The sequence below is a fragment of the Coloeus monedula genome (assembly GCF_965178545.1).
Source record: "Coloeus monedula genome assembly, chromosome: 17".
In the NCBI taxonomy this organism is placed as follows: Eukaryota; Metazoa; Chordata; class Aves; order Passeriformes; family Corvidae; genus Coloeus; species Coloeus monedula.
In genome coordinates this window covers 15,753,422-15,764,055 of record NC_138797.1, presented here as the reverse complement: position 1 = coordinate 15,764,055, position 10,634 = coordinate 15,753,422, and the positions used below count along the sequence as shown (strand labels likewise).

General features: G+C 49.0%; 1 protein-coding gene across 1 annotated transcript; it reads left to right on the top strand.

The window, feature by feature from the left end:
- Window positions 1–223: 223 nt before the first annotated feature.
- Window positions 224–2,533, top strand: CEBPB (CCAAT enhancer binding protein beta). The gene has a single exon (XM_082292749.1). The coding sequence runs from the start codon at window positions 493–495 to the stop codon at window positions 1,465–1,467; it is 975 nt and encodes a 324-aa protein (XP_082148875.1). The 5' UTR covers window positions 224–492; the 3' UTR covers window positions 1,468–2,533.
- Window positions 2,534–10,634: the final 8,101 nt, after the last annotated feature.

Genomic DNA, 10,634 nt, shown 5'->3' with positions numbered 1-10,634 from the left:
CTCCCGCACCTGCGGGCCCGCAGCCCGGCCGCTCCCTCCGTCCCTGTCCGGGTTTGTTGTGGGCGGCCCGGCGGGCACCGCACCGCACCGGCGCACCCGCCCCGGGAGCCTCCTCCGGGGCCGGGACCAGCAGTTGCCGAGCGTGCGGAGTGGCAGGCGGCCAGGCGGTGACGCGCCTGTTGCTATGGGATCCACCGCCCCTATAAATAACTGAGGAAAGGAACTTTCCTAAGTCAGAGACTTTGGGACACGGGACCCAGAACCAGATGGTCCGGAGGAGACGCGCCAGCCCCCGCCGCAGCTGCCGGAGCGGTGAAGCCCCGCCGCGCCGCAGGGACTGATCCAGCCCGGGTGGGCAGCGCCGCGGGGCCGTGCCCAGGCCAGAGACTGCGGCAGGGTCTGGAGCCCCCCACCCCGACGGCGGCAGCTTGACCCTCTGCCGGGGGGGGCCCCCTGCGTCGTTTCCTCCTCCCCGCATCCCCCTTTGCTTTCATGCAACGCCTGGTGGCCTGGGACGCAGCATGCCTCCCCATCCAGCCGCCCGCCTTTAAATCCATGGAAGTGGCTAATTTCTATTACGAGGCGGACTGTCTGGCTGCTCTCAACAAGCTGCACCCGCGGGCGGCCGGGGGCCGCTCCATGACCGAGCTCACCGTCGGGGACCACGAGCGAGCCATCGACTTCAGCCCGTACCTGGAGCCTTTGGCATCGCAGCCGCCGCCTCCCGCGGCAGCAGCAGGGGGCAACTTTGAGCCTCCGTGCAGCAGCGGCGCCGGCCAAGATTTCCTTTCCGATCTCTTCGCCGAGGACTATAAAGGCAGCGGCGGCAGCAAGAAGCCCGACTACACCTACATCAGCCTCGCCCGGCACAGCCACCCCTGCGCCAGCCAGAGCCACAAGCCGGGGGGGCTGCCGGGCTGCTTCCCGCCCCAGATCGTGGAAACCAAAGTGGAGCCGGTCTTCGAGACCCTGGACTCTTGCAAAGGGCCCCGTAAGGAAGAAGGGGGCGCGGGGCCGGGACCGGGGGGCATGTCCTCGCCCTACGGCAGCACCGTGCGCTCCTACCTGGGTTACCAGTCGGTGCCGAGCGGCAGCAGCGGGAACCTGTCCACCTCATCCTCCTCCAGCCCCCCCGGCACCCCCAACCCCTCTGAGTCCTCCAAGTCTGCCGCCGCCGGCGGGGGCTACTCCACCGCTCCGGCGGGCAAGAACAAGCCCAAGAAGTGCGTGGACAAGCACAGCGACGAGTACAAGCTCCGCCGGGAGAGGAACAACATCGCGGTGCGCAAGAGCCGCGACAAAGCCAAAATGCGCAACCTGGAGACGCAGCATAAAGTCTTGGAACTGACGGCCGAGAACGAGCGGCTGCAGAAGAAGGTGGAGCAGCTCTCCCGGGAGCTGAGCACCCTCAGGAACTTGTTCAAACAGCTGCCCGAGCCCCTGCTCGCCTCCTCGCCGCGCTGCTGACCCCCGGCCGGGCGGCGGGGCGAGCGGAGCCGCCGGCTCCCGGCCCCGCTCCGCGCTCCTGGGGCCGGGGCGAGGGGGGCGAGAGCCCGCGGAGGGCGGGCGGGTTTGGTTTCAATTTGTGTTGTTGTTGTTTTTGTTGGATTTTTTTTTTTCCTTGTCTTTATCGACATGATGGCGGAAGGCTCCGCCGCCGCGCGGGGGTCTGAGCGGGGCCGGGGGCTGCAGCGGGGCGGGCGGCGCGGAGGGGGCGCGGAGGGACCCCGGCCCCGGCCCGGGCGGGCTCTGCTGGGCGCTGGGTTATTTAAAAGAGCGAGAGGAGAGCAAGGGCAAAGTGATGCAATCCTTTAAGCATGGCTGGGAATGCTGTGTACATGATGCAATCTCGTGTAACTGTCAGTCATGGATTGAGTAATCTGTTAAAGATGTTCCTACAGTTTTTTTATTATAAAGAATAATCTATTTCTATAAGAAAATACATATGTATATTTTGGGATCTATGCATTCTTGCTACATTTGAAGCATTAATGAACAATTTTAATAAACTTTATGACTAGGTTAAAAAAAAGTAGCTTGTTTTATTTTGAAGGCATGTTTAAAGTTAGATTAAACACAGGGTTGAAATTCCAGCTGATTCTGGCTCAATGCTGTGATCAGGGATAGGGATTTTTGTTGGTCTTTTAGCTTTCTCTGACTCAGAGAAAGGGAAAAAAACCCAGAAACCAAAACCAAACCCCAAAACCCCCAGGAGAAACTCAGCAAAGAGCAGAGCTGGAAGCCTTAGCCAGTTCTTGTTGCCTCATTTATTTCCTCTAATCACCTGCTTTAGCTGCTGCTTGGGTGTTGTTTGGGGAGGAGGTGTTTGTGTTGGGGTTTTTTCTGCACTTCATGCTGTTTTGAACGTGTAGAGCAAGATGTGCTATCCAAACCATGACCAATGCTTGGCAAATAACGCCAAGTCTGAAGTGGGAGGGAAGAAGAAAAAGTAAGGGAGGAAGCCTAAAATGAGGTTTTGTTTGTGTTTGTTTTTTCTTTTTTTTTTTCTTTACAGAGTTTCTATTCTCTATGATTCAGCATTTCTTACGTTTGTAGTTTACAGGAATAAACATGAGAAAGTAGCATTTCTGTTGGATGTCGGTAATTTCAGGCATTGCTCGGGAAGCTCCCATGAGACCCAGCCAGGTGAGAGGCTCATGAACCACCCCCTTCCCTTTGCTCCGGAGACATTTTTCTAAAAACTGCCGATAGAATTCTCTGATGAGAGGTGTTTGTTGGGGGCAAGTGACAGATGAGTGGGGGTGGCAGAGGAGGAGGAGGTTTGTAGCAGGCCAGAACTTTGTTTTGGGGAGATCCAAGGCTGTGCCCGCTGCTGGGACAGGCCAGCCTTGCCAGAGCTCCCGGCTGTGTTATCCCTGCTGCGCCGAGGTCTGTAAGGAGTGAACAGTCTCAGGCTGGTTACGTGGAGGGAGTTGGGCAAAAGATCAGGTCTTAGTCAGCATTTTCCATTTTCCTGCTAGGCCAAATTTAAGCATGAAGTTTTTAGATCCAGATTCTCAGTGCCCCGGGAAAGAAACTCCTTTACTGCCTGTGCTCTGACAGTTGAGCACAAAAGGGGGTTTCAGCATAGACACAGTGGCCTTGGATTTGTTCCTATACATTCCACACAAACAGCCATGGGCTGCAGGACAAATCTGAAGTTTGTTGCTTATTTCTAGTGTCTCTTTAAGAAAAACATGTTTTCTACTGAAAGAGCTGTTCTGCTGTATTTGAGTGTTAAGATCCGAGCCTCCTGCGGGTCCATCAGCTGGAGCCCTCTGTGACATTCCCTGCACATTCCCTGCTCTCCCCAGAGCTGTGCAGTAGCGAGCAGGGCAGGGTTAGCCCTGATACAGATTTCCCCCTTTGCTTTTTCATATGTACAGTGCAGTTCAGTTGTTTTTACGAGCCCCTAAAATAGATTTCTTGGGTGAGCTAGCTCCTGCACTAGCATGACTCAAGTTCTTGCAGGCAGGATAGACGTTAGATCTTGTCTTGGCTGTCCCTCGTGACGATGATTACTCCAGCCTCCTGTGGCTGTTTATTCTACTATTTGTATCATTACGAAACTTATCCACATCATTAGATCCTATTTTTTTGTTGTGCTGGAGGCCACACAATGTCACCCAAACTCACAAGCAGTGCTCCCAGTCAGTGCCGAGTGCTGCCGAGGGTGGAATTGCTGGAGGACTGGAGACGTCCTCAGATACGTTTTTTGTTTCTTTCTAAATAACAAAGCTTCCAACAAGAGTTCAGTTTGTGGGGGCTGGAAGGCAGGGTAGATTGAAAGATAAGATGTACTGGAGGTATTTATATCTGTTTAAATAATAGTCCAGTTTTGGAGATAGAGCTCTACCAGGCATGAAGGAGCTAATCCCCATCCTTAAACCCTGCCTGCCCCAGTGCAGGAGAGCCAGGGCGGCGTTGCTGCAATTTAAAGAATGATGTTTAAATTACTGCTGTATTCCAAGGTATCTGACAGAACTCTAGTTCAGGAGAAACCTTGTGCAGCAATGATTTTTTGTACAGATGGGAAAATTGAGGCCATAAATGCACCAATTTTACGCCAACCTCAGAAGAAATCCGTGAAAGACTTGGAAAGAGAATTCCCCAATCCTTCATTCTTAATCTTCTATTACCCTCATAATTTACATTGTAAAAGCTTTGTAGTGCCATTAAATGCATGCAGGTTATGAAATACTCTGCCTTCTAAAACAGCATATGAAAAAGCCCCTGTAATTAAAACATTTCCTAGAAAATAATAGTCTGGAAAAAGTAGTCTGTAAATGTATCTGAGAAAATTCCAAGCACTAAAGTAGACAAAAGATTCCAAATACCTTTTCTAATTGCAGTGGGAGGATTGGAAAATCCCTGTCCAAACAGTATCTCAGCTCCAAATATTGATTTAGTTTCCCATGACAAATAAGATTCTGCTGGCTGAGAACAGGACTTGGAATGTCTCAACTGGCCTCGGACAGGGCTTCCCGAGCTTCTCTTCCTGAAGCTACTCAGGACAACTCCTGGTAGGCAAACCATGCGGAGAGCTCTAGGCACCAGAGAGCTGTTCTCAATTTTACAGAAGTTTATAAGCAGAATTTCATTTGGGCTTTTTATTTTTATCTTTTTTTTTTTTTTTCAAATGATGTATTACACTGGTTCATTTCTACAGGTCTTTCTTATTGCTGCTAAAATAACAGAGGTTTTTCCTCTGTAGAAGTCAGTCTGTAAATCCTTGGCACTGACATCCCCTTTCCAAAGCACCTAGCACTGGTTTATAAGGTTTGAATTCAGTAGTGCTTAGTTCTGCAAAACAAATTATATGTAGCAGTTTAAAAATATATTTAAAAATACAATTATACTTTTGTGAGCAGTTCTTCATTTATCACTCTCTGTTATCTGCCCAAAGCATGAGTAACCCAGGGTAGCTCTGATCTGACACTGTGGTGTTGCTTTTCCACTTTTCCCACTGCCTTCCATTGGTGACTCTTGGAAGATGCAGGAAAATTTATGCATCTTTCTGTACTAATTGTTCCTCCTCTGTCAAATAAAAATCACCCAAATTGCACACGTGTACCCAGGGGCTGTTGGATGGGAGACTCCACCACATTTGGTAACAGTTCTGTTTTTCCTCCCTGAAATCCTGCAGTAGCCTTTGAATACATAAATTAGAGCCTGGAAAAAGCTTTGTGCACAATGTTTACCTTTGCAGTTTAATTGTGTGAACAACTATCATTGGTGTGGATGGGTGTAAAAACATGACGTGACTCTCACACAAGTTTCCAAGCAATGTTTCATTAGCTGTGACCAGAATAAAAGTCAAAGCAACTCCATATCTGCTCTCATAAAGAGAAGAGCTGTACATGAGGCCAAATCACACACGTTCTTCCGTTACTTGTAGTGATAATGCTCAATAGCCATCATCTTGTCTCGCATTTGTCCAGTGACACAACGTGAGTCCAAAGCAGACCTCTGCATTCAATTTGGTCTGGTTAGAGATGGTTATAGGGTAGAAGGGGGGAATGAATTTGGAATAGAATTTGTTTCTAATTCTTTTTGCTCCTGATAGCTAATTTAAAACAAATTATTACTACTCTTGTGAGTGTTTGACTTTTGCTCTTTATGTCTGCACAGATGCTTAACAGTCAGAATTTTAGGCCAAACCTCGAATACTAACATGAAGTGTGAAGAAAAATTTAAACCTATGCATAGATGTTGAAAGGGTCCTAATATGTCAAATAAGAAATCCAAGCAAAACTAGGGATATACTTGCCACTGCCAAGGAAACAGTTACATTCAAACTCTGAACACGTTTTTTCAATCAATCAATAAAGCAAAAATAAAACCATGTGGCTAAACCAATACATTAAATCTGTGGGGAATTAGGTCACTTTTGAGAGACACTTGCTGAACAGACAAGTGAAATCATTAAAAGAACTAAGTTCCTATTTAACACTTCACTGGGACCCAAAACATAGTCTGAAAGTTTATTCTTCACAAAACAAAGCTAACCTTTGGTAGAAACTCTACACTTGGACAATATCCTGAGGTTTTTCTGAAGTTCCTGATTCTTTCATGTGAGCTGAAGCTGCTTTGCCCCAGCCTGGGCAGACGAGCAGCACAACCTATGGTGAGTGTGTAAAGACCTAAAAAGATTAGATCCAGCCTTGGATTGCCATCAGGATCACGTGAAATTTTGGTGCTGTGTTTGCCTGCTGGGAAACTACGCGAAACCCCAGGAGAGTTTCTCTTTGGAACGGTGCTGGGGGCGGGGGTGGCGCCGGCACCGTCCGTGCCCAGGCGCTGCAGCTCCCAGGGCTGGCAGGGCCCCCATTCCCTAAATGTGCTCCATTTGATCTACTGGGAATTGGAAACTCCATTGGAAACCAACTTGCTTTTTGTGATCGTTTCCCCACCTGCTCAGTGGTTCAAATGTTTCGTTTTGAATAAAAGGCTTTTCTTCCCTCCTAGACATGCTGGAGGATAGATCTGCCTGGATGTGAGAAACTACAGGGCTGGAATTCAAAATGAGGGTAAGTGGGTTAATAATTGCTTAAGATAATTGATTTGCATTTACAACAGGGACATATTTAATTCCAAACCTTCTGACAGGTGCCACGATTTCACAAAGTAGTGCCAAATTTAACCCTCATTTGTCATAAACTTTCCCCCAGAATGTATTTGCCGTGGAAATTATTAATATAATAATAAATAATAATAAATTCAAATAATGATTTCTAGCAAATTAAATGCTAAGAAAGGCTGTGATCTACATCTGGTTTTCACCTTGTCCTGTCCTATTGGTTCTTGACTTTGGGATTCCTGTCTCACACATTCCACAGCTATCAAAGCAGAGTCCAAGGTATTTAATCAGAGGTTTCAGTTAGGTCTCCTAATTTCATGCAATTTGCAGAATGAATCCTCTATGAACTGAGGCTAGAACAGCGCTGGCTCAGCCAGCAGCCCTAGCTTTGATGGGCTCGAGTGCTGACACCTCTGGAAAGAATGGAGCTTTCGGAGGGAGGCTCCGGGAGGCTCTGGTCCCCAGCCCCACACGGACCCAGACTTGTTTGTTTGCTATAAATACCGTGGCTTTGCCAGTGCATTGCAACAGCAGCTCATTAATGCCGTGGTGAGCAGCTCACTGGTGGTGCCTAGAAATGACAGTGACAGGAATCACAGTCTCCAACCAAGCAAAAACCCCTCCGAGCTTCACCTGCCGTGTTCCCTCCTCACCCCGGCCTGGGGGCCACAGATGTTTTGGGAAAGATTTTCTGTAAGTGAACAGAGGAGCTTTGGTTTGAGAAATGAATGTGATGGTGACACGATGGGACACAATTTCAGTGCAACATGATGAAACAATTACTTGGCTGCAGCAGCCGAGGAAGGGAATCACAAGAACGAGAGAAAGTGCCTGGAGCCGGTTTGCGAAGCACAAGGGGCGCAGTGGCTCCAGCAGAAACAGAGTTTTGCTCATTCCCCCAGCCTCTGCCATCCACACACAACTCGGGGGTGGATGTTTCTGACAGGGATTCTGAGCCCAGGTGTTCTGGAACAGTAAAATTCAGCTCCTGTCCCTATTGCTTTTTGCAATGCAAAAGGCCAGAAAGCAAACCAAGAATGTAACTTATTGAGATACTTTAGCGTGTCTAACACTTCAGTGTACAAGGAGCAGAACATCTGTGGGATAACTTGGCACAGGGAGATGAGGAGAATTACAAAAAAAAGGAGTAATTATCAAGGAGTTTGGTTGCTTAGAGGAATGCAAGCTGGCCCCCAGCCAGGAACACTTCACTTAAGCACACAAGCCAGCCTCAGTGCCAGCTCTGTGAAGAAACCCAATCTCTGCACAGGGCTGCTCTCCTGCTGCTGAGTTATTGATGACCACTCAGGGTGGCACAAAACATTTCTGTGCTTGAAGTTAAGAATAGTGCTGATTGCTGGGTTGAGTCCCCAGATCTGAAGGAGCAGGAGAGATGGCAGAAGGCCTTGATGTCTGAACACAGCTATGGTGTCCTCAATCCCTTTCAAAGCAAATTACAGAGCTACAGAGTTAATGAGTACAGAACACTGACAGAAATTAACATTCAAGGGATAAATACTGAGCTTTGGAATGAAAGAGACAGTTTCTGGTCCTGCCTTTCCCACCAGATTTTCATATATCTTTGTATTATCAGTTAGCCCCTAAACATAACAGAGGCTCATGCAGGTATGTGCATCTGCAGTTCCAGGTGCAGTTGCCATAGCTGCAGGTGGATTTGCCTGTTCCATATTTAGATCCTGATCTTACACATGTGCTTCATTTTATACATGTAGCTGTAGTGATTTCAGTGGAACTATTATTACTGGCATGAGTAATGATAAATGCATAAATCTGTATTTACATGGGATGTATTTACATGGATCTGTATATACATGGATCTGAGATCATGGTGTCTCTGGGAAAATTTTTGTGCCTTGCTCAGTTTTATAGCACATGCCCTGGCAAATTCTGGGCACTTTCATTTCTTGTGTTTTCAAATTTGAGAGAGCTGATTTGGCTGTTGCTTGCTGTGCGAAAGGAGATGACAGTGACTTCGGCATTTTTGCATTTCCCAGGGAAAAAACCTCAACCATCAAAACATCTGACAAGTGGGATACAGCCTGTGTTCCAACAGCTCCTGTGGGCTCCAGCTCAACGAAGTACTTGAGTGTGTGTTGCAGCCAAGCACAGCAAAGCAGTGCTGCACAGGAGCTGCCACGGTTTGGATGTGCCGGGACACAGCCGGCAGAGCCGGCAGCTCTGGCCTCGGGGTCACGCTGCCGGGGCGCGGCCGTGGCACGGGAAACATGATGGGAAATCTGGCTGTCCAGGGAGATGCTGAATGAGATGCACTCCAGCAGGCCCAAAGGAATCCTGATTTCCTCCTCCTGCACTTGGGGAGCCCATCCAGCTTTTGTGCTGGCCAGGTCTGGCAGCCACTGCTTCGGAGCACGGTGTGATAGGGCCTGGCTGCTGATCAAAGGGCTCTTGAGCAATAACCCACTGCACATCAGCAGGAGCTGCTGCCAAGAGCCATGGACTTCTCTGGGTGGAAGACAACTGATAAAGCAGATGCTGAGAAAAGCAGTGATGCCTGCATTGGGCAATCTGAGCAAGACTAATGGCTACTGGAAAATGTTATTTGTATTTTAGCTCTGCAATTGCAGAAGCCTGATTTGCTAATGGCTCCCAGTTTGTACAGTGCTTGGGTTTAGTTTCGATTTTTGAAAAGCTTTTTATTCACAGGAGTAGATGCTCCCACTTTATGGGGAAATCTAATACTCCTTGGTAGTTCTTCCTCTGTCAATGACAAATATGGGTTGATTGTGCCTTCCCCCAGAATGAAGGGAGTGCTCCTGTGGAGTTTGGCTTGTGAAGGACGGGGCGCTCACAGTAGGTGGGAACGAGGGGCTCAATCCTCTTGTCATACAGGCCTGTGCCTGGTTGTAGGGGACACAGTTCTCAAGCAAGGCTGGCAGATTGGAAAGGGATTGGCAAAAACGACAGGGAGGCAAATCCGCTTGTGGTGAAGGGGCCTGGGAAGAAGGAAGCGATACCCACCAGGCCACAGTGCTGGGAAGGGTGTTGCAAGCTGTGGCAGTGATGGGAACCATTTCCAACAGCCAATGGACTATTTTCCCACTGACCTCAGGGTAACATGAAGTGAAAATTTCACTCTGGTGTTTTCTGCCAAGTCTTAAAGGCAGAATCTTAGGAAATAGCTCCTGGTCCTGCAGGACTTCAGTAGCAGGTGCTCCTCTGCACAAGCCCTGCAGGAGCTGTGTGACCAGAGGGACACTGACTATTAATGAGCCATAAGCTCAGCCTGGTATTTACTGCAGGATGGGGCCTTTTTATTGCGCAGAGGAGGGAACTCCCTGCTCAGTCCTCCAGGTGGTCCCTCCAGGGCAGGGTTGAGGCACACTGGTGAGAAGGGGTGGGGTTGGGTGGGAGAGGCTTTCGTTGCTGCCCTACCTGTTCTGGGCATAAATTGAAATGATCAGTCTCTAAATCCTGCCAATTAGGAATGCTTTACTGGGATGAGAGACAGTTTACTGTGACAGGTAAAGCAAAAACGTTTTCCTTATTTTTTTTTTTAAAGAGGCAAAACCTTGCCTCAACACAGAGCAGGGATTGCAGGGGACAGCAGGGACTCTGTGGGGTGCCTGACCTTGCCCAGACAGGCAGGGGGTGGGCAGGATTCTGCAGCTCAGAGCAGCTCAGGGACAAATCCCTCCTCACGTGCTCGTGTGCCCTTTCAGCAGTGCCTGTTTTCCAGAGAGCCCCTGGAGAAGGGCTGGGCAGGGGGCTGCAGCCCCCCACAGCACCCTGTCCTTGCAGTGACTCCACCATTCCAGCTGGCAGTAGGTGTGGGGAAAAAAAAAACAGTGCTCAGCCTTTCCTAGGCTCCACCCGCCAGCAAAGTGCCACCTGCTTGGGAGAGCAAAATGAGATGCTTTTACAAGACTCCGAAACTGCTAATCAAGGTAGTAGCTGTGCTCTCAGTTAGTGCCCTCCTAATCTTCTGATCCCCAGATTCCTGTAATGAAGAGGCAAAATGGACCTCTTGGGTTTGTTACTTGTTGGTTTCTGCAGACTGAGGCAGACATTGTTC